Source organism: Protopterus annectens, chromosome 15.part0 (genome assembly GCF_019279795.1).
Source record: "Protopterus annectens isolate FY-2018-M chromosome 15.part0, PAN1.0, whole genome shotgun sequence".
NCBI classification, from domain to species: Eukaryota; Metazoa; Chordata; order Ceratodontiformes; family Protopteridae; genus Protopterus; species Protopterus annectens.
This window is the reverse complement of record NC_056749.1, coordinates 107,325,905-107,351,327: the sequence shown is the minus strand read 5'-3', so window position 1 is coordinate 107,351,327 and position 25,423 is coordinate 107,325,905. Positions and strand designations below refer to the sequence as shown.

General features: G+C 38.5%; 1 protein-coding gene across 1 annotated transcript in view; it reads right to left on the bottom strand.

Moving 5' to 3' along the window:
• The window catches only part of LOC122789955 (TNFAIP3-interacting protein 3-like), a 371,383-nt gene that overhangs the window by 100,471 nt on the left and 245,489 nt on the right, over positions 1 to 25,423 (bottom strand). Inside the window, exons 2-3 of the mRNA XM_044057455.1 lie at positions 10,794 to 10,950; positions 9,091 to 9,234 (exon numbers count right to left, since the gene is read on the bottom strand). Of these exons, the coding sequence (XP_043913390.1) occupies positions 9,091 to 9,234; positions 10,794 to 10,950 (301 nt within the window). The remainder of the gene's footprint in view (positions 1 to 9,090; positions 9,235 to 10,793; positions 10,951 to 25,423) is intronic.

The following is a 25,423-nucleotide window of genomic DNA, read 5'->3' as shown; positions in this document are numbered from 1 at the left end:
ACTGTGATCTCTGTGTGCTCTTAAGAGAAATTGCACTTTACTGTGTGTGTGTACTTGTCATCCTCCCAGTGTGTACGTCCCTCACTGTTGCCAGTGGTTAGGACTGAGGCTCCTTGATTACTGGGCCAGTGTAGGGGCATCACAGCATGCTAAACTTATGTGCCTATAGTGAGTAACAGACAAACTTGCCTTACATTTATGTACAAGAATAACTGACCTCTTTTCATATTCCTGGTACTTAGCCAACTTCCACGGATTTCTGAAACAGATCATTTGTGCAGAAGATAAGACTTACTGCAATGCCCTTCAAAAAGTAACAATTTAGGCCATCCAGTCCTGCTGAGGAGTTGTTCATAATATTTAATAGCACTTTCCTAATATCCTCTTCCTTAAAAGGTACACAATTATCAGCTGGATTATTAATTAAACAGGAAATTGGATTCATATGGTATGGCTTGTTGAAAAATCCTTCAACAAATGTATTCACAAGAATATTAGACTCCATGATATAATTAACCCCATCAAATAAGCATAACCCGGAGTGATCATTTAATTCATAGATTCTGAAATGTTTGAACAAAGCCTTTTTGTTGTTCAGCTTGTTTGCTAGGCTAACCTTGTATAATGACCTAGTACTGTAGCTTTATCTCTGAAATAACTTTTTATTGTTGTTATAACATAGTTTATTTTGTGATGTGAGATGAGTTCTATAATTTTTCAATAAGTTCCTCATTATATTTTTAATTCCATCAGGGAACTTTACAAGATATTTTGTTAAATAGAGTTCTTTCAGGAACAAAACAGTCAATCAGATTATTACTATGCTTATAAAATAATGCCCAGCAGTGCTGGATTGGTTGGCCACTAAATAGGTTTTCCCACTTCCATGAACATGTCTGTTTATTACATCAAAATTAGTTTTATAAAAATTCTTAATTTTAGTTGGAGCAAACTCAGGAATCCAGGAAATAGGCAGCCCTAACTCAAAAATTACACACAAATGATCAGAGTTGCCAAGCTGAGAATCAGTGTAACAAACTTTTTTCAGTGTACTACTCAACCATATCACATCTCAAATGTTACCTTCTGAGTGCCCTTTGTAACTGTTTGTGAATAGCCTCTTATAACCCTACTGCTAGCAGATTATTAACTTGTTTACAATTAGAACTAGGTATAGACCGATCAATATTAGGCTCATTAAAGTCATCAGCTATATCAAAGCTACCAAGAAAGCAAAGTAAGCAAAGTAAAGCGTCATCTACTTTACTAATGTTAGGAAGGTGATAAAAAAGATAAGTATCTCTGTAATAACCTTTATCTCTTATTTTCACTGTTAGAAATTCAGTGTTAGTGTCACTAAAGGTGGTAAAAGATGAAAACCTTGATGAAACAGAAATTGAAACTAAACTCCATTGCCCTTCTTTGTTTGTCTACTAAACTTGTACAATGTCGTGTATAACCTGGAATAGTGAAAGGTATTTTATTGTCGCAAAACCAAGTTAATCAGCTATCAACTTCATCACAATCTGTAGTCGTCTTCAGATCAGCCACTTTATTATAAAGTCTACCAGCGCTGGTCAAAAGACACTTGAACCAATACTTTTCTTTAATAAACAGAAACTCTTTATTCAAGCTAAAAAAAGACTTTACCATCAAAGTTACTTCTTGTCCCAAAAAACGATTACCTTCATTTCCTAAAAGGAGTCTGTCTTTACAGAAATAGAACAGATTAGTTTCCAGCTTTTCCCAAATATAGATAACATTCACTGTATTCTTTAATGATATTATCCTACTAAAACTTGTAAAATATGTTGTTTCTAACCAAGTGGCACCACAAAGACACGGTGCAGAAATTATATCTCAAAATACCAACCTGAAGTCATAGATCTGACTTCATTCAGTGATTTCCATTGCCACCTTTTCAAGGATTCTTTACTTGTTCTAGAAACACCATTAGTCCCACCCCTATAATAATAGCAACATATGAGTTGCTGCCTCTACACATTTCCACTCCCCTTTTTTTACCATCGCTTATATCACTCGTTTTGCATCCTTTTAAACAGGACACCGTCACTAAAGCTCATTGAATTGTGGGAACCAAATTTCTCACTCCCCTTAGCATTGAATCACCTATTACTAATATCTCTTTCCTTCTAACTTTATTGATGTTGGATGAATTGTTAGATGTAGAATTTACATTCTTTGGACTTACATGAGAATTATTTATTGATGAATCATTCCATTACCCCTCTTCTCTTTTCATTCATATGATGCAGGGCCTCACTTTCAAACCCCCAAATTTTGTTTCCCTCCAAAAGGTATTATTGTACATTATAGCACCAATTTTTGTTGTCCTTGAAGCAACATCACTGTGTACTTCAGTATTAATTAATTTATCAACCTTAGGCATAACACTCGTCATGTGGCTTTCAATGTCAATATTAGAATTATAACTATGTTCCTTGATTTCAGTACCTTCATCTGAACAAATTAAGGAAGTCTGCATATAACCATCTATTAAATGAACATATCCCCCCATAACTGAACATTTCCTCTCCAAAGATTCTAATGATCCATTTGACCCATTGTTTAGTACATAGAGAGTAATCTAAATTAATTGCAAACTATCTGATTGCATTAGGGCCAAAAACAGCATGCAGTTTGAATTCTAGAATTTTTAAAAATCTTAACAGCAGGGAAAACAATATTTTTCTCTTTGACATCTTGTGAATTATCAGGGAAATATCCTTGATTGTTTCTATCGCAGCTGTTAGAAAATTTGCCTTCTGTGGAAAAGTATTTCAAACATACCCCGTACATTCTGCAATTCTCACACATTAGCAAGTAACCTCTGGAAAGAAGATCCTTAAAACAATATCATTCATCTGGGCATATTTAAAATAGTAATGTTTCCTGTGTACAAAACAAGAATAAACACAATATAATCAGAGTCCATAATTGAATTCCTCAAAGTCCTTTTTTCTGTATGCTATGTCTAACCTCCCCAAAGTCCTTTCGTATAGATGCTATGTCTAACCTCCCCAAAGTCCTTTCGTATAGATGCTATGTCTAACCTCCCCAAAGTCCTTTCGTATAGATGCTATGTCTAACCTCCCCAAAGTCCTTTCGTATAGATGCTATGTCTAACCTCCCCAAAGTCCTTTCGTATAGATGCTATGTCTAGCCTCCCCAAAGTCCTTTCGTATAGATGCTATGTCTAACCTCCCCAAAGTCCTTTTCAGATAGATGCTATGTCTAACCTCCCCAAAGTCCTTTCGTATAGATGCTATGTCTAACCTCCCCAAAGTCCTTTCGTATAGATGCTATGTCTAACCTCCCCAAAGTCCTTTCATATAGATGCTATGTCTAACCTCCCCAAAGTCCTTTCAGATAGATGCTATGTCTAACCTCCCCAAAGTCCTTTCAGATAGATGCTATGTCTAACCTCCCCAAAGTCCTTTCATTATAGATGCTATGTCTAACCTCCCCAAAGTCCTTTCATTATAGATGCTATGTCTAACCTCCCCAAAGTCCTTTCGTATAGATGCTATGTCTAACCTCCCCAAAGTCCTTTCGTATAGATGCTATGTCTAACCTCCCCAAAGTCCTTTCATATAGATGCTATGTCTAACCTCCCAAAGTCCTTTCGTATAGATGCTATGTCTAACCTCCCCAAAGTCCTTTCGTATAGATGCTATGTCTAACCTCCCCAAAGTCCTTTCGTATAGATGCTATGTCTAACCTCCCCAAAGTCCTTTCGTATAGATGCTATGTCTAACCTCCCCAAAGTCCTTCCGTATAGATGCTATGTCTAACCTCCCCAAAGTCCTTTCATATAGATGCTATGTCTAACCTCCCCAAAGTCCTTTCGTATAGATGCTATGTCTAACCTCCCCAAAGTCCTTTCATATAGATGCTATGTCTAACCTCCCCAAAGTCCTTTCATATAGATGCTATGTCTAACCTCCCCAAAGTCCTTTCGTATCGATGCTATGCCTGAATGTCCTAAAGTCCCTTCCATTCCTTCTATAGATCTTCCCTGGACATTTTCCCTTCTGTCCTTTTTGCCCTAATCCAAATCTACCAGGCCTACTCCAGCACTCAGTTTTGTCTTTTCTCTCTGCAAGTATTCACATGAAGAGTTCATATAAAATGTTTTTGTTCCCCACCTGATGTGAAGTCCTGAATGGTTCAAACATCTGTACTGTCCAGGTGGCCATTTATTCAAGATTTTTGGCCTAGTTTTTTAACCCATCCACCTCTAGCAGCCCAGTGTCATGCCCTGTATTTCTTGCATTTGAAAACTTTTATTTTTCCCCATTCCTCATGCCTTCAGCCATGTTATTCTCCAGTTCATTTTGGTCTGATGAATCACCCTTTTTTGTCTCCTAATAGACCTTTTCTCCCCCGGGTTCTTTCTCTAGTTTCACAATCTTGGATTCATCTTCTGCTTCTCATCTGACACCCCCTCATCTTTGCTTTAGTATGTATTATTAATTATTTGATAACCAGAATATCTAACTGGATTGTGGCCCATTTTCAATGTAGTCCAAATGAGAAAAGCTCCACCAACTTAATATTTACAGGACTGATCCACAAGGGTAATTAGACGATATTAACATAAATATAACAGTACAATATTTACATACAGATAGCTATATTCTCATTACATACAAAGAATAACCATTTTAATAGCCTGATTATTTGCTTTCTGCTCTTTTTACACACCCTTATTGTCCTGACAGATTTCATTTCCTCAATTGCCTGCTACTGCCTTCCCACAGTTCTTGTGTTACCTTTCTTTATTGACATTCAGGAAACATGAACAGTGTACATGTACAGTGTTTGGATTTTGACTTTATGTGCCTTATTTAACCACCTGTTTAGTCTCTGCTAGACTGTTTTTTCCGGCATTCCTGTTAGGTAATAGGTACGTCTTCTAGGTTTGTACTGCTACTGAGATTACTTTTAGCCCCTGTATCTCAGATGCTTTACCTTCCTTGTCTACACCTGGATCTAATGGAACTGGTGACTCATTTAGTATTATTGGTACTCTGATGGAAAAAAAATACATTCATCAAGCTTTTAGCAAATCCGTTTTTGATTTGATAGTTTTCTTGGCTTTAAATACTCACATACCTCTCAGCTGTACAGATTTTTGCAGAATGTCCAGATTTTTACCTCATATTTTGGTCCATTTTTCATAAAATTGTGGTTTTCTGGCAAATTAGTGGCAAATTATTAAAGATTGATGTTAGAAAATAACAGCAGACGTTTAAGTTTCTGACTTCATACCCTTCAGAAAATTCATGCCAATGCAAAACCTGTTATTCTATCAACTTTTGAAGTTTGTAAGAGCAATATTTAAAAGTCGTCCCTATTTTTGGGTCGTTGTCCTACTTGCATTTTTGGCTTTGCCCAGACTTCTTGCTCTAAGAGTTTGAGAGGTATGACTCCATCCTACTATCCCACTACAGTGAGCTAATGCAAACATAGATTATCTGGCTTTCAGTTCCGACTAGACTGACAGGGTTGTCATTTTTTCACGTGTCCAAAGTGGGACATTTCATTCTCAGATATGAGGGTCTACAGGGCAAACCTCACTATCAACCACTCAAAAAATGATTTTTCACTTTATTATAAAAATTAAAATCCTCTTTTTCAGATTTTAGTTGTTTCTCTTGTTTCATATTAGTTGAACTATACCATATATTGGGAGGGCAGTTAGCCTAATAGTAGTAATAGTAATCTATAAAATCTATGAGTAATATAGTTTTTTTGCAATACTTAGAGAAAAGGTAGAAATAGTTTTCTCTATAGGTATGAATACTTTTTCCATTTTTTTATGTTTTTGCAGAGAACAACTGAAATTAAGACTGTCATGTGAAAAGTGCCACTCTGATAATGTGAAAACATGTGTACCATATAGCTGTCAGACAGCCCACCAAAATTGTGTTCACTGTTGTCATGTTTCTTATAAAAATGGAAAACTTTTAAAAATCTGGCAAATAACTGAACATTCTTTTTATTTATTTTTATTTATTTTGTGTTTAATAATGTCAGATATCCAGCTGGGCAGACCCATTTTAGTGGAGGTCTTGGGAAAAGATCTGCCCTGGCAGTTATGTAAAACAACAGTTCAAATTTCATAAGATGAACAAATATAAATGATACTAGAATAAAATAAAATATGTCCATGAAAAAATCAACAGAACTGCTTACATATGATTTAATAAGCAGAAAAACACTTAGTTTTTTATACTTCTCACCAGCTTGCCCTCAAAAACATAGCAAGGGGGACATAAGGCATCATAGCAGTGGGTCCAAAGCCGCAGCACTTAAAGTTTAGCTATGCATACATTTTCTCTGTTAGGGAAGGAGACAGAATCATAAAATATCACTTGAGAGACAGTTATAATTATACACACACACACACACACACACACACACACACACACACACACACACACACACACACACACACACACACACACACACACAGACATGGCTTCACAGAACTGTTCTTTACTAAACAAATAGCACACTGTAGGCTTACTCTTTGAATTGGTCTACCTCACTATGCTAGTGCCAGCAAACAGTTCCAGGGAACTGCACATGGCAGTTATTTTTGGCTGTACCCCTGGAATATGCATTTGCATTCAGCCTTTGCTAGAGAAACCACTGTAGCTCTATGGACCAAAGCTTTCTTACAGCTATAGCGCTATGGTGGTTTCTGAATCACTGTGGCATAATGCAGTAAGCAATCCTGCTCCAAACAGGATTGCACGGTGCATTATGCATTTTTGAATCTTGGCCTTTGTGGTCAAAACTGGAAATGGCTTAGTGTCTCTGTGATGTCAAAAATGGAACCCTTAGTGTCTCTGTAATGTCAAAGTATGAAGCCCTGACTGTAATTCAGGTTTGAGTACCACTCACTGGAGGAGCCAGCCACAGTGTGAGGTTCAGGAGGTTAGCTCCAACTATATGGGTTTGTATCTCTGCTGGGGAACCTTCCTGTGGAAGCTAGGGAGTGTTTGCATGGTTCCATGCAACAGCATAACGACGATTGTGTGAGGGGGGCAGCCACCCTGGGTGAAAGGTGTCAGGGGGTGCTATCAATAGGACCTGCATTTCAGTAGTGGTACAGAAGTGAATTGTGAATACTGTTCTGCTGCTTACTGAATGAAGCATTTGTTTCAGTGCTTCCTGTCTGGAACATTATTTGCTCTTTAACAGACAGCATGGCTTTCTTTATGAAAGATGTGGAGTGCATCAGATCAGTGAGAATGGATTTTTTTGCTTCTCAAAGTTGAGTCACTCTGGACCCATGCATACTGCTCAGTTGCTCTGGTCCTGGGCATACTGCTGGGTGGCTCTGGTCCTGGGCATACTGCTGGGTGGCTCTGGTCCCATGCATACTGCTGAATCACTCTGGTCCCATGCATACTGCTGAGTCGCTCTGGACCAGTGCATACTGCTGAGTTGCTCTGGTCCCATGCATACTGCTGAGTCGCTCTGGTCACATGCATACTGCTGAGTTACTCTAATCCCATGCATGCTGCTGAGTTGCTCTGGTTCTATGCATACTGCTTAGTTGCTCTGGTCCAGTGCATACTGCTGAGTCGCTCTGGTCCCATGCATACTGCTGAGTCACAGCAGAAGGGACTAGGAGGAGCTGATGCCTTAATCACGCTCATGGTGGAGCAGTTATGCTTACTGGGGGTGGAGGTACTGTCCTTCATCCCCTGCTTAATGGTCTTCTTGCACTGTTCTCCTTGTAAGTGTGCTATTCATTTACTCCAGTGTTCTGTAGCTATTCCTGTGAATCACAAATCTGTACTCCCTGCACTTGCTTTACCATGATGCTTTCATTATCTGCTTGATCCTGGTTCAGTGAACATTAGTTAGCTTATGTGATAAAGACAGACAGTAAACCACATTGTAATGGTTGTTGATCCACAGTACCACTACTAAATGAGTCATAGCTGTATCAAACACTGCATTCTAAGTAGTGTCAAATTCACACAGGAATTGACCTGTTATCCTCCTTTCAATAACTGTGACATTGATTCCTTTAGTTCTATTACAAAAATGTCAAGAAACTGTGTATTTTACTCAGCAAAATTTATAATGTATCCTTTGTATCCACAAAATAAATCCTTCCTGTGAACTGTATTCCCACACTGGATGACAGGACCTCCAATACCAAATCACTTGTTACACTGGGCCTGTGGAAAAGAAACTGGGGTTTCTTCCTCAGAAGAAGAATTTGCTGAATTTAAATCTCTGAATCAAGTCTGCTTGTAACTCACTTCATGCCCCAGTTATGTACCCTATCCCCACACAGCTTTGAGAAATGCCATCACCAGAACCCTCCCTGTCCCCCAGCCCCCCTATTTAGACCATTTACAGTTCTCTAAGTCATTTATTAAGGATTTTGAGCAACATTTGCTAGTGGATAAAAACACTGACTGCTTCATTTCATCATGGTCTGTTTCATGCCCCACATCTTCCTCTCAACCACACCCCTCATTTTTCCAAGTTTACATTTGCTATTGAACCCCTCACTGTTGTTCAGTTTTGCTATCTTTTTATATGATCGTTCACATTGTTCATACAGATATATATATATATTTATTTATTTATTTATTGTTCATACCTTCCATTTGCTGCAAGACACTTCATACCTTCCATCCCACACTCATATCGACTCTTCTCATCTACCTTCCTCCTTTGATTTCTTTTGCAAACAGGATGAAACACACCTTTTACTTTATGTAACTGCTCTTTCAGTTTTACTGTCACCATTTCAGTAGTTGCTTCCTGTATGGTACTTTAGACATGCCTAATATATTCAGTGGTCTGTTAGCATGCTTGCATTAACTACTGCAGAAACATTTTAATGGGCTGTTCATAAATCTCTTCTGACTGACAAGCTAGGAACTAAAACACAGGGCGACTAGTTTGCATTCCCTTTACAAGAGACAGGTTTAGGTGTTCAAAGGGTAGCCAACACTGGCGGTTTAGTTACTCCTTTCCAGGTTATCAATCTCATTCCCCCAGCAGCAGCAGTACATCATTGTAGCCTACCTGCTCATGGTCCAGCTTCAAAGTTAGTCTCTCTGCATGTTGTTTCAGGTTTTCCACCTCTTGCTGCAGAGACCCTATCCTCTGTTGCATGCCAAGTGTGGTTGTACGGTAGATATGATCCCACTCCTGGTTCAGTTTCACCAGCTATATAAGGAGATAAGAGAAAAAAACAGCTTATATCACATATCTGTTAAGTACTTAAGTACCTGCTATATCCTTGGCACATAAATGAGACCCATCCCTCAGCCTTCAGGCTTGACATCCTACAAATAACGGTCTATATTATACTGTACTATTTCCAAGGCAACAGGAACACACGCCATCTGGTGCATTCTTTCAGATGCACTTTATAACTTGTAATGCGTATATATATTTTGTTTCATTGTGTAGCTTTTGTTTATGTAGCTATAAATAATACATAATACAGGAAGTAACTTTGTCTATTGTTAATATTCTTTTAGGTTTTTGCAGATGTGTGTGTGTGTGTGTGTGTGTGTGTGTGTGTGTGTGTGTGTGTGTGTGTGTGTGTGTGTGTGTGTATGTGTGTGTGTGTGTGTGCGTGCGTGTGCGTGTGCGTGTGTGTGTGTGTCTATATGATTAAAGAAAATATCCTTTATAATAATTTTTTTTACTGTAAGGAAGCGTTATTCTATGATAAAAGAGAAGGATTTTTGTGATGAAATGCAATAGCCGTAAATGTGCGGACATCAGGTTTTCAGTAGAAGAGAACAAACTTACTAATTGCTAAATTATGTTGGGATGCAGCAACCTTGAAATTTTCTTTTATAACTAGAATGTTGTACACTTGCACGGTGATCGGTTACTCAGTCTGGTAGGTTTCTGTTTTGCTCAGTTGAGCAACTGGAACACTATTACAAACTAGGTCATTATTTTCTGCCATCCTGAATAGTCACTTTGCTGTTCTCTGTCCTGGTTGCTAGGGTTCAAGAATTTTTGTTGAAAGAAAGATTTAAAGGGCCCTAATTACCACATTACTGGGAAAAGGCTATAAAGGAAAAGTGACAGGCATACAAATTTCATTCTGCCTCTCTGATGGGTCTAAGAGGGACAGGTAAACACTAAAAACTGCTGGCCATAAGAGAACACTATTCTAGCTTTAATGGCTTTGTCACTCAGTGATGCTTACAGTTTATGCTTTTTAACAATGGCAGCACCATGGAGGAATAGGGTTAAGAGACCTTTTCTCCTACTGAATTAATCCAGCCATCCATTCCCTTTCTTTAACACATGGAGTTGGGATGTCACCTAAACAGTCACAATCTCAATGCTTACACCACCAGGTAGCTAGCTCTGCTACTACTGTTCTTCCATACCACACATACATACGTACACTCACACCTATGGCCAGGTTAGAGTGTCCAGTCCACCTACTGCATTTCTTTGGAATGTGGAAGGAAACCAGAACAACCAGAGAAAACCCAAGTGAATACAGCAAAGACGTAGATTCTACACAGAATGTACCCCAACTAAGAATCAAACTGGAGAACCTCTTTTTGTGATACAACAATACTACCTGCTGTACTATTGAATACATTGTTTTAAGCAAAATCATGCCAAAACCAGAAGGGCTCTTTGCATTATACATTATCGCTGCCTTAAAGAGAATTGGAGTTTCGTGAAAGAAGTTAACGGGTACAAAAAGCAGTGTGAGAATGGAGAAGAGATAAAGGAAGGACCCTCACATCCTTGTTGAGCCTTCGTAGATCTGTGTTCTTGTTCAGAAGCAGTAGTTTCTCTTCATCAGCTGATGTCACTGTCATGCTCTCGGAAATAAACGTTGGGTTGTCCTCACTCCCACTGGAGGTGATTCTGTCCTGGTTTGCCATGGGTATGTTCCGGCTGGAAAAGAGTGAATTTAACACTTTCAATTCTAGATTGTAGTCTATGACTTGGCTAGAGGGTTAGCATAATTATCTATAAAATAGTCCCCTCTAAGCTTTAGCATTTTATTAAAACCTGTATCAAATTTCCTACAGTCATTTCTCACTTTAGCATTAGCCACTTTCACATTTAAAAAGTATTAAAAATCCATTCCTCCTTTATAAAGACAGCAAATAAACACATGTTGTGATTAACTGCATCTCATCTATAACAGTGTTTGACCATGAAATTGGCATAAAGATGTTTCATGACTTTTTTATCACAATGTCAAACTGAAAAAGTTATCACACAGTATAATCTATTTGCAGAACTCAGAAATACCAGTTTTATTTATTTATTCACAAGGCATGTGGTGGCAGCATCTTTTAAAGTATTCATTTGTTAACAGGATAGATGAAGTGGGCTAGTTTGAATCCTTTTCAGCCACGGCTTCAGCCTTTTACAACATGGCAAATGCATGATTTTTTCGAAAATGGGAAGAAAGTTTTCATAAGTATGGAGAGTGCATACAGAATTCTACACAGACAGTGACCCAAGGTCAGGATTGAACCTGGGAACTATGATGCAATAATCTTAATCAGTGAGCCACCATATTCCCCAAGAGCACGTGCCTAGTAATTAATCATCTGGTTTACAAGATACAAGTCTGTTTGCAGTTTAGCAAGCTGTAACCCATAATTAGTAAGGTAGAAAGCCAGAGGCAGACATGTTTTATATTTTAAGGGTTTTTTTTATGTAATAAAACAAATCAGAATATAACTGGAGTCTATATGGTGTTTGTTTTAGTTTAGAGAAAATGAATATGAACAATTCACAAATGATTCTGATAGAAAGCATCTTATGTGTCTGTTTAATATAAGTTAATAACATCTTGGCTCCTGCCCACCTATGGCCATCTAATTTGAGCCCCAACCTCTATAGGCATATCCATTCCTCTTGATTGTCATATCCTAGGGAACTGGGAGAAGATGGCAAGAACCAGAGATTGCAGCCATAATCCAACAGCAGTTAGGAGGTATATTGTGTGTCCGTAACACCCACTACTGACTGGAAAGCTTGGTGCCACATCTGCTATAAAAGCTCAGGTGTGAATTCATATTTCCTCATACATGCACTTTCTAACTAGAGTGTGAACACAGTCCTTGAGAGAGGCCTCCTTGTCTGTTATATTGTAAAAAGTGCAGTACCTGACCTTCCCAGGAGGTTGGGGGAAGGAGCCATTGTGGAGGGATTCTACTACTGCATGGGTGAGCAAGGGTTGGCCACTCACTCCTATTCCTTCCCCGCTAGCTCCTCCACTGACCCTGGGCAGCTAATGAAAGCCAAGTCAGCAGAGGCATAGCCATGGCCAAACCTTTATGCCACAATGCCTGTGTTTGTCTGTTATATGAGTTTGTGCGAGTTTTAGTGTTATCTCCTTGTTTGCCTGCACACATACATGTTGCTATCTCTGAATATAAATTAGTGCATTTCTTTGTGTGTGAGCTTGAATGTGTGAGTGTCTAGGTTAATGCTTTATTACACAAAAGTCTTTCATATCCAAAAGCAAGGGAAGAGAAGGTTAGAGATGCCAGTATCACAAAAATGTGTTTTCTGTAAGCATAGAGAGAACAGGATAAACATCTTTGCTGACAACACAAACAAGTGCAGAAGTGGAAAATGCTGGGAGGATCTAGTGAAGGATTCGGAAAGGGTGAACCAGTGGGCATAAAAGTAGCACCTGAGGTTCATTGCAAACAAACACAAAGTCCTGTTCTTTGGCCACAATAACCCATGTACAAAGTACTAGGTATGAACAGTGCTGCTTAAGATAACAGTGTCAAAAAGTATATTGGTATGTTGATTATACCTAGATTGGACCACCAAGAACAGAGTTAGAGGGAAGTGCAGCAGCAAACAAAACCAGAGGTGTACCTCAGGGTGGATAGATTCAAGACGCAGAAGCAATAAGGGTCATAGTCAGACATACCTTGTGCACTGAATGCAGTTCTGAAGGCCATATAACACAAAGAACATCAGGCCACTGCAAGAAATTCAGAAGAATGGAATCAAATAGGTCAACAGGAAGAAGAGGAAGGAATATTAACCCAAAAGGTCAACAGGAAGAAAAGGAAGGAATATGAACCCAGACTAGATGAGACTGACCTCTTCTTATCTAAAAGCAGAAGAGATGGGGACTACAACAAAATATTGGCTCTCAGCATTGTGCAATGAAGATGTCAGCAGGTTACTCTGAACCACAGATACAGAGGGAGAAGGAAGGGGTCACAGACAGCAGACTGTAGGGACTAATTACTGCCTGGATCTCTGAAAGTACTTTTCATACAGAGAGAAGACAGAGAGACAGAGAATTGTGGACCCATGAAATGGACTACTGGAATGGGTGGTCAACAGTGAATCCACAAAACATTTTGGAGAACTTGGGGCATGTGGAAAAAGAGCAAGGTGGAAGATGGGGATGGAGGGGTGACAGAATGTTAAGTTACTTGAAAAGATGGACTAGACAGGATGATTTTCTTCTCTTGCCATCAATTTAATGTAATGTACCACAGTTAAGGTGTACTTTCATGGAAATAAAATGTTTAGAGGCCATAGAGTTCATAGGTTGGTACTAGGCTATCAGCCCTAGGGCCTATACAAGCCTAGCCATAACACGTCCCTGGATATTTCTTCCCACAACATTTACTTCCCTGGCCCCCTGTCTAGCAGGGTGACTGACGTGATCCCCAAGGTGAATTTCCTATCTTCCATCCATTCGTCAAGGTTCCTTTTGAAGAGGGCCAAGGAGGCGCTCTGCTTGACATATATGGGCAGTCATTTCCAGAGTATGGGGAGTCTCTGGGTAAGGAACCTATCCCTCCAGCATGTTGTGTTCATTGTGATGACAAGGTTTAGATTCCTGGAGCATGTGGCTCTGAGGGACTGTAATTTCTTTAAGTGGAGCATGTCCAACTGCTCAGGGTTTGACATAGCCTTGTATGTTAAGCAGAGATCACCTCTGAGTAGACGATATGCCACAGAGTATAGCTGGAGTTTTTTTACATGGTCAGCATAGGGCATCTGCTTTAAGCCTGTGATTCTTTTAGTCAGGTATTTCTGTGGCCTTTCCAGCTGTTGCAGATGTCTTGTGAGGTACATACCAAATGGGGCATTGTACTCTATAATGGGTCTAATGAGGGATGAGTACAGTGGGACGATGACCTCCTTTTTTCTGGATGAAAAGTTCTTAGTGATGAGGTGTGCCACATAGAAGGATTTCATGACTGTAGTGGCAATGTGGTTATCGAAGGTGAGACCACTGTCCACCTGTGTCTCTAAGTCTCTCATCACACTTTTGGTGTTTAGTGTACTGTCACCTATGTGGTAATTCATGGGTACATGGTTTTTCCCAAGGGGGATAACTATACATTTCTTGGCATTAAGCTTGAGCCCATGGCTCTGGCACCAAGCATCTGTTTCTGTAAGGCCCTTTTGTAGAATATCCACATCATTTGAGGATTCAGTAATGGCCCCCAGTTTGCAGTCATCTGTGAACTTTGTTAGCCAGAGTCCCTTAGTGTTGGCCTGTACTTCAGAGAAGTAGATGCCAAACAAGAGAGGTCCCAGGACTGAACCCTGAGGTACTCCACTTGTCACCTGTCTGTAGATGGATTTGGAGTCGGCTACTTTTACAGTCTGGGTTCTGTCAGTAAGCCAGTTGGCAACCCATCGAGTGACGTAGGGATTTATGCCAAGCGTAGTAAGTTTATCTATGATTCCAGAGTGGGGGATGGTGTCAAAGGCCTTGGCGAGGTCCAGATAGGCTGTGTGCACCACCTTACCCTCGTCCACAGCTCTGGAGACTGATTTGAATACGTCAATCAGGTTCAGGAGACAAGATCAGCTCTTCACAAACCCAAACTGGGTGGGGTCCAGTGTTTGAAGGTTGCCAATGTCTTTGTTTATAAGTTCCATGATAATGTGTTTCATGCCCTTGCAGATCAGGCTCATCAGACTGATGGGACAGTAGTTCCTGGGATCCAAGGTGGAGCCCCCCTTGTGGAGTGGGATAACTGTAGCAGTGCACCACTCAGTGGGCACGAAGCCTGAGGTGAGGCTATGATTAAACATGACACTTAGGTGAGGTGCCAGTTCATTTTGTAGTTCATGTAGTACACAGCCTGGGATGTCATCTGGTCCCATGGATGCTGTATTCTTAGCTTTGGAGAGTGCAGTTTCTACCTGTGTGGCCGTGATTACCAGAATTTGGCAATCTTTTGGTATTGAGATGGGCCCTTTAGGGGGTGAGAGGGGGGGTGAAGTTGGCACTAAATCGAACTGCCAGGATATTGGCAATATCCTAGGGATCAATATATTTAATGCTATTCTGTTGTAGCTTAGAGCAGATCTGAGCATTGCCATTTAGATTTTTTACATAACTATAGAATGCCTTGTGGTTGTCTTTAGAATCTTTAGAAATTTTATTTTCGTAACTAGCTTTGGAGGATTTTATGAGGGATCTCAACTTCTTACTGAGGCTGGTAAGGGAGTTTTTTGCATCCTGGGATTTTCCTCTTTTCTGCAACAGTTTCTTCCTGCTGTTGTATAGTTTGTTTATGGCAGGCGACCACCAAATTGGCTTCTTTTTTTGGAGGAGACCATCTTGGTTCTATTTAGGATGGCACGATTCATGCACAAGTAGATGTGCTCATACAGTGCCTTAGTGTAGGATTCAGCAGTTGAACTTTCAGCTCCCTTCTGCATGGGTGTCAAGAAGTTTGTCACTTCTGACTTGAATAGCATGAAGGTGGCTTTGGAGAAGTTTTTTATGGAGGTTTCCTTACTAGGGGGTGGGATGTGGATGTCAAGGGTGATTAGCTTATGGTCAGACCTTACCAATGAGGGGGTGACCACTGGTGTGGAGCATCTATCTCCCATGTTGATAATGACCAGGTCTAGGATATTGGAGCCCCTGGTGGGGCACTGGATTAGTTGATCCAGGGCATTGGAATTTATGAATTCCAAGAACCGTTGGGAAAAGGTGTTGGCACCCGAGTAGTTTTCCCAGTTAATGGCAGGATAGTTGAAATCACCCAGTATTAGGGTGTTTGGTTGTATCTTTGTATTTTCCAGTATGTTTAGAAAGGTGTAGTGAGAATTTTGGGGCATTGCGGGGGATCTGTAGCAAGCTACAATTTGGATTGCAGTCTTACCTAGTGTTAGTTACACCTGGAGAATTTCAGATGCATTGTGCTAGGCACCTAGCCTGGAGATGTGAATATCCTTGGTGAATATGGATTCAATGATTTTAATACTGTGTTGATAAATACATTTTTATTTATACATAATCACAAGTAATATGTGAATTGGAATTTTCAACTCCTTCTGCCATCAGGCTAATGTTAGTACCATAGGTAGGGGGTGTTTTCATGGAAATCTGGTATTCAGAAGCCCTGTAGTTATTAAAAAAGTCACAACCAGTTATTTGGTTCCTGCTTTGATAGACCTGTTTCTTTGCAGATGTGGAAATTTCCCCTTACTTCCAGGTTGAGAGACCTCAGAGTTATAGTAGAGAAAGTTACACGGGTGGGGATTGCAAAGGGGGACCCTCTGCAAAATAAATAAATAAACAAACACTTCTTTTGTGATTTTTATTGAGGTCAGCAATTTCAGTTGCTAACTTTGCAAATGTACTGTTGTAGAATGTAATAAAATAACATTTGTTGAACTTGACATGAAAATCACATAGCAGTAAACATACGTCATGAAAGCACTGAAGTAAGGCTGTGTCCTACTACTGCCTTCTAAATATGAGATTTTGCCAGAATGTGTAAGAAAGGTTATTGGAAAAAATATGCTTAAGTGCAGCAGTAAAGATTCCCAGGCCTACCTGAGGTTGTACGAGGAACAAAGCATCACAGCTAGCTGTGATACCACAAAAGAGAATGTGTATTAATTTTCACAAAGACTGCATATAAGAAGGGTGTGTAATATCTGTTTCTAGGGAATGACAGGCATGCAGAAGTATCTTTGCTTGGGTCTAGTTTTGTGCTACTTCATTATATTTAATTACGGAAATCACATGTTGCCATGATATGAGGCATGCATTACTAGAAAAGTACTTTACTGTAATAATATCATATGCCACCCCTAGGTGCTTGGAGGAGTACTGCTGCCAAATAGGATGTGGTGTAGCACAGTTTTCTGTGACCAGTGCTGTGGCCCAGTAGGGTGTGATATAGCACAGTTTTCTGTGACCAATACTGCAGACCAGTAGAGTGTGGTGTAGCACAGTTTTCTGTGACCAATACTGTGGCCCAGTATGATGTCCTCGTCACTGCAGCTAAACCAGTCTCTAAATTACTTTTTCCATGATCATGTAAACTGACCTACCTGCAATAGGTACTATATGCAGCCATTAACCCTTTTCAGTGAATCCCTGGGACTGCCTGGCACACTATTCAGAATCTGCAAGTTCAGCCTTTATTTTAGGTTATGTGCTCACATGGCTTCTCTTGTTTTGCAAAGATCTGTCAGTTTACATTTTTTTTTCTTTCCATATATTGCTTGTTTTATTTTTCAATTCATGCCCATTTGTATGGTAGCATTACTTTATCACCATAGCAAATCTGATAGTTGATTAGTACAGAGATATGTGAATATATGCATGTGTAATATTTGAAACAATTGTCACACTTTTGTTAATATGGGAGTTTTTCTTCCTGATTACTCTCCTTATATTAGCTCTGCCATATAGGACTAACTTGGTCAACAAAATATAAACACAATGAAATAAAATAAAGGTTCTTATTAACTTTTAGAAAATGTAGGTTACTACTAAATGTCAAACCTTGTGTCTCTTTTTTTGAGTCCTGAGGAGGTTAATTGCTTGTGAATTGTGAAAGGAAATGGAAGGTTGTTTTCCTTATTTAAAGTAACAGACTGCTATGTGAGTAAAAGTGATTTTTAGGAATTGCATATCATTGTCTTCTTCATTTGTGTTGTTTTATTTTAGTTATGTATTTAATACATATTTTCTTTCCTTTTGAGTTTTAGAAGTTGTAAGTTAGGGCAGAAATTAAACATTGCATTTCTTTTCATGATGCCTAGAAGAGGTTAACTGCTCATGAATTGTGGGAAGAAATGGTAACTACACTTTGTGTTTAAGGTAGGAAGGAACACCTTCTGCCAAAAGAAACTGCTGAGTGAATAAATATAGGTTTTGGTTTCTCTGTTAACAATAACTTCCTCATATCTTTCTCCAGTTTTTAATTATGTTCTATTTATTTATTTAGTTTACTTCTAAAATCAATGCCTTAGGGTAGAAAGAAAGCTTTGCGTTCCTTTTTTGGACAAATAGGAGAGGTTAATGGTTTGCAAACTCTGGGGAGCCGTGACAGCCCACCTCTTTAACCGAGTTTCAGTTACACTCCTACTTATAGCTTCTTGCTCAGACATTGCCCACACCACTACCTAAAATGTTAACCCTTTCAGTACCTAGTGTAGTTCCACAGACTTTAAACTATTCAGAAAACAGTGACATAATACTGTCCAAATCACTTTATATTATTTAATATCTAATTTAAATCATGTTGTGTTAATGGAAGTTACTTTTTTTTGCTTTCATTCATCTGTTTATTCTGTTAGTGTTTCTTTTTATTTTTTTCTGTTTTACAAATCAACAATTTAAGGCCAGAGCAGACAAGTTGCTCAGCATTCTGAAAACATTTTATATATACTTGCATGTTAACATTTTTGTTTCATGTAACAGCAATGTTTTATTTTTTATTTAGTAAAATCTTTTCTGGTAAATGTACAAAAAAATTATTATAAAATTAGATTTTGACTAAGAATGCATAGTTTTCTGATATTTGCTTTTCTAATAGGTTGGGGTCTTACTTTACATACGGAAATAGTAAATGAAGTAACAGTTCAAAGGCTTGAATATCGGGCAGCCCATGAACAGTCGTATGCTCACAGTAATGGACCCTTTATTGACAGGACACTAAATATCTGCAAAAACTGTAAGTTGACACAGAATAATGTGGCTAAACTCTCAGCAAACACCCCATACTGTGGGTCCAAATGGAGACATGATAAGTCAGCAAGTAAGGAAGAGTAATATTGTTGAAACTGAATTCATCCTCAAGTCTTGGTGAGGACCTTCACAACGTGGACCCTGTTTTTCACAAAATCTCACCATGGTGACACTGGTATATATAGACTGTATTTATATACCATATATCATGGACAGAACTAGGTTAAAAATTACAAAAGATAGCTGGGTGCACAACACCCAGGATAAAAGAAGTGTCCAACCCTGCTAGCCAAACTGGTGCCAGGACTAGAAAAGATGACAGTGTAGAATCCTCAAAATATGGAAACATTCCTACAATGGGACCAGGCCCGGGGGGGGGGGGGTGGCCCCCTGTTGTAGAAGGAAGTAGTAGTCCACAAAAATCAGAAAAACTGATAGGCCAAAGAAGAGCCATAAAGATAATAAAGTGGACTGTTGAGGATAAGAAAGAAATTATGTATTGTTACTATTATGCAAAAAGCCCAGAATTTCCAGACATAAGATATACCAAATGATTGAGAGAAATTAGAAGGAAGAAAAATACTTCCACAAGAAAAACTGTCAGAAGCTTCAAATAAAAAGTTGTATTCATTAATACAACAGATTTGTGAAAACAGTACACAGACCAAGAAACTTTGATCTGTTTGGAAAAAAAAATCTGAGGAAGTGTGAAAATATAAACAACAAAACTTAGAGATTTTTTAAAAAGTATAAAAAAGAAATATGGACATGTGAAATAGAGACATCTGATATGGTGCAATATTTATGTAAAGGAGAAAGCCAAATTAGTCAGTATAAAGAAGGCAGCCCCAAAGATATTCAAAGAGAAATACAGGCAAAGGCATCCAGATATGGAAAATTTCACAATAAAAAAAATAATATCACAAAGAGGAAATGTACAAAAGAAGATGAGTATAGTGTAAGTTAAACAATAGAATCATGAAATACCTCATGAAAAGAATCCATGGCCTTCAACACCTGTCCTATGCGGACAGGCTCAAATCACTATCACTCTACTCGGTATCGTACAAACTGCTCAGAGGTGATCTGTGTCTCGCCTACAAGGCAATCTTGGACCCTGCCCTACTAGAGATGCTCCATATCCGTAAGTCTAACTTCTCACACATTACCCACTCCAAAGGCCTGAATCTAATATGTGACATCAACAAAACCCGCTGGTTTGTCTCCCAGAAGCTGCCCTGTCTCTGGAATACATTTCCCATATATGTCAAACAGAGCACTTCGATGACCCTCTTCAAGCGCAACCTTGATGAGTGGATGTGAAACCACAAATTTGTCCCAGGGGTTCAACTTGTGTCCCTCATTGACAGGGGTGACAAGTGCTGACTGAGGTTTCTTTTTGGGATAAACACTTGGCTAGGCTTGTAAGGGCTTCAGGACCATTAGTCTAGAAACCTCCTATGATCCTATGGAGTGCCTGTAGTGAAGGATTTGGTGTAGAAGGTCTAACACACGTTACATCACAGTATGATGAAGTGAGTCCCCAAAGTACAGAGAAGCAGGAAGATCTTGAGACATCTGAAGAAATATGGACATGGGAAAGAAAAAGAGATTTAATATGGTGTAATATTTATGCAAAGGAGAAAACAAAACTAACCAATACAGAAAGGGCAGCACCAAAGATATCTGAAGAGAAATACAGGCAAAGGTATCCGGACATGGAAAACTTTACAATACAAAAAATAAGACAAAGTGGAAAAGTAGAAAAGGAGATTAGCAATGGAGAAGTTAAAGAAATAAAAACTGAGGTTATGGAGTACCTGCGAAGTGAAGGATTCAGTGTAGAAAAATTAATTCAGAAAGAACCACAACAGGATAGAGCAATGGATATCTAAATTAAGGGCAAACCTGTGGAACAGAAAGCAATTGGTCAGGTGCCATGTGAAGATATTTTGGAGCCTTCCACAGAAAACCAGTATAAACGTTCACTTGAAGCTGGACAGCAAGGGAAGGAACAAGAAACTGTGGAAACTCTGACACAGTCAATGTTGAGGAGTGATAGGCCAGTGAGTTCCATATGACAGAACAACAGATGACACAGGATGAAATTGAAGAGAATGTGCCAAAGGAAGATGCTATAAAACTTTCTATAGAATCCCCGCAGGAAATGGGAAACAAAAACTCTTCCCTCAGTTTAGAAGAAAATGAGCTAAGAGAACAGTTGCTTGATTTAATAGAGATAAATAGACATATTAAGATCAATGAAAGAAATAGATTGCAGAAGGTCAATAAAACCCAAAAAGTCAGAAGTTTGATAAAACAAATGAATACAGTAATTAGGACTGTCCATAGAGCTCCATGCGATATAATAGAAGTAAACAGGATATATTACTGCGCAGCTAAATTAATAACTGATAAAGTTGTACCTCAACAATACAGGGTAGTGAGGGAAATGAAGGGGAGAAATCAAATACCATCATGGAAATATCAAATAGAGAAAACTAAAACGCAATTAAAACAAGAAGTGTCACTGTTAGAGGAATATAGAAGAGGGAAGATCAATAAAAATACTAAGAAGGATAGATGTGATACAAGCAATGCATAGTATTAGAAGAGACTATCGCAAAAAACTAAAAATCTCAGCATAGGTGGAAAAACTTAGAAAATACGTAAAAAAAATATAAAGGAAAAGTTCAAAATAAGCAGTTTATTGATGACCCCAAAAGGTTTTACAGAGAAATGGGAAACAATGTAAAGGGGATTGAAAGACCGCCAAAAAAAGAAGAAATAGATACATTTTGGAGAAGTATCTATGAAGATCCTGTGGAACATAACAAATATGCTAAATGGATAGAAGAAGTTAAAGAAAGAATAATAAGTTTAAAGGTACAGGATACAAAATGGGTTGAAATAACAGCTAGAGAGATTGAAGCAAAGTTGAGAAAAGCCTCTAATTGGAAAACTCCAGGTCCAGATGCAGTACCTAAGTTTTGGCTAAAAGTATTAACATCTTTGCACGAAGATTTAGCTATGAGTAAGAAATATTTATTTGTGCACCCCAAACAGACACCAACCTAGCTAACAACAGGCAAAACAATGCTCCTTCTTAAGAGTGAACCTGCAAGCTACCCTAAGAATTATAGACCAATAATTTGCCTTCTGACGGTGTATAAACTATACACAGGAATTCATGCTGACAGAATTTATAGTTATTTAGAACAAACTCATTTATGGCAGTAGAACAAAAGGGCAATAAAAGAAAATCATATGGAACAAAGGATTATTTATTAAATAAAGTCATAGTGTAGAACTGTAAAAAGGGGAAGAATCTATGCAGGGCGTGGATGGACTATAAAAAAAAAGCATTTGATAGTATCCCACATTCATGGATAAAAGATTGTTTAGAAATGTATAAAATACATCCTACACTGATCAACTACATTACAGTGACCATGAAACAGTGGCAGACCACTTTGCAATTAAGCCATTATAAAGGACAAATTATTATCCCAGGGATAAAAATTCAAAGGGGGATATTCCAGGGCGAGTCTCTGTCATTGCTGTTATTCTGCCTTGTCCTTAACTCATTAAGCAGTCTATTTAACACCTTAGGCCATGGCTATAATTTGGCTCCTAGCAAACAACAAAGTGTAAAGACTTCGCTTCTCTTTGTCGATGATTTAAAACTGTATAACTCATCAGATGAGGAACTGAAAGCACAACTGAAAGTTGTCAAAACTTTTTCAGATGATATAAGAATGTCATTTGGTCTTGATAAATGTGCAAAAGCAACCTTTAAAGCAGGAAAACTGCAGCACCAAGAAAACATCAGTCTGGGACAAGAATGTGATATAAAAGAACTTGAGCAAGAGGAAGTGTATAAATATTTGGGAAATGATGAAGGATCAACAATAAAACATGAACAAATGTGAATAAAACTTTGTAAGGCAGTTGGTGTAGAGGACTAAAGCTCTGACTTGTTAATAAGTTGATTCCTATAACAAAGGTCCAGAGTTTGAATCTTTTGGGGATAAACTCTTGGATAGGCTTAGAAGTGCCCCAGGACAATTAGCCTAGTAGCCTCCTATGATAAGGAATACTTTAGGAGACTTAAATTAATTCTGAAGACAGCACTGACATCTAGGAACAAAATCCAGGCTATAAACCAATTTGCTCTTCCTGTCCTAACTTACAGTTTTGGTGTGATTGACTGGCCCTAAAATGTGTTGAGTAGATTAGATAGGAAAACAAGAAGGATGCTTCATGCTCGCCAAATGATTTATAAAAATCAGTGCATACCAAGATTATATATCCCCATTCTGAAGGATGGATGGACCTCTGAAATTGCTTATATGTATAGACCTGCAATTGTGGGACTCCACACATATCTGCTGACCTCACAAGACCCAAATGTAGTGAAAGTATTGAGACATGAAGAGAATAAATCTAGGATGACTTCTATACTTAATCTAGCAGAAGCATATCGGCATGAAGCAGGAATGGAGATCAAACGAGAAGTAGATAAAAATTAGGCAGCAACTGAATGTGCCAAGAAAACAAAAGAAAAAATATAAGGTGAAGGACCAAATGAGAAGGCAAGAAATGTGGAAAAAACATAAATATAGTTGAAAGTATAGAAAACTTCTGGAAGAATCTCATGTTGATCAGGAACAAATGCAAGAATGGTTAAGGAGAGGCAAATTCTAACCAAGAGATGAAAGGTTAATATTGGCGGCCCAAGACAGTGGGCTGCATACACTTTGGTTTACAAAGTCCATTGAACATGTGGGAGAAACAGACAGATGTGTGTTTTGTAAAACCGAATTGGAAACAGTCGCACACCTCGCTGCTGGTTGTGATATACTAATGGCAGAAGGACTGTATACTCAAAGGCATAATAACGTGGGAAGATTGTTGCGCTGAGGATTGTGTAAACATTATGGTACTGAAGTGGCTGAAAAACACTGGAAACATGAACCACAAAGCATCATAGAAAATTATGATGTTTACATCACATGGGATCATCCATTACCAACAGTTCAAAACATAGAAGCTAGAAAACCAGATGTAGTGGTCCATGAAAAGAAAACAAAAGTAGCATTGATTATTGAAATTGCCACACCGAGTGACTACAGTGTGTTGCATACAGAGAGACACAAAGTCATAAAATATCAGGATTTGGAGGCAGAAATGAGAACAATGTGGAAGAAAGATACCCAGACAGTCCCAATAGTAGTAGGAGCAATGGGTCTTATTAAAAATGAATCTACAATCATATTTAGATATGTTACCAATACATATAACTCCATACGAACTGCAGAAGGAGTCACTACTGGGCACATTGTGGGTACTGCGAAGAGCACTTTTGTCTGACATCAAAGAGTGAAACAATGCTAATTTCATGAACTTTAATCATACTTTGACTTAGGAATGGGGTCCATTCCTGTCATTGTATTAGCAACCCAAAAGATTTGGAGAAATTAAAAATGGGCATATAAGTATAGCAACACTGCATACCTAGATGTTCTAAAAAATACCTCAAGAAGTTATACATGTGGTGAAACATTAACCTCAGACATCCTAAATTACAAAGACATGACCCCATTCACCCTTTGTCTTGTAAGTGGTGAGTCCATAAGGCTAACCAAGCTGCGTGCATTATCCAGTGACCAGTCACTCAACTGGGAACATAACCTCCAGGCTTGGCACCAGGGGTGGAGAATTTCTCTGATTCTTTATCTGAACCCACAATTTGCCTGTATTTCCCCTTTGCTAATTTTTACTTACATGAAATACAGCCCTTGTTATCCACTGGTGGCCCATAACCAGACAGAAAACTCAATCCATTTAAGCTGTTCAATCCCACCCTGTGAATGGTTGTCCAATGTCCAGACTCAAGCCTGGTACGAAAATCTGAAAATTCTGATTTTAATAATGCTTGCCATTTGTCAGTTTCAGTGAGTAAATTACTAATGTATCTTAACACAAGGTATCAGGCATATTGCTTCAGAAACTAATTACTGGAATATCAATGTTATGATCTGTAGGAAAATATGAAGCTCTAGTAAAAACATTTGGTCAACTGAATATTTCATAATTACCCAGTAAGATTTGACATTTTGTTTTGGGAACTTCAGGCAGCAGTTTGTTGATACAAGTTGTTTAAACACATAAGCCTGGTTTCAATACCCACTTACAGTGTGTTTTCTCTGCACATTAACATTTTTATCTGTTGTCACATACTTTGTTGGCTGTGATTTCTTCAAGCAGATTTTATTTTTTTCTTCTCTCTTTGCATAAACATGTATATCTAGAATCATCAGCTCTTTGCTGTAACATTTATTCCACTATAGAACTACTGCAATCCGAAAATCAGGGTTGCTTTCTGTGAAATAGCTTATTTGCATATATTAA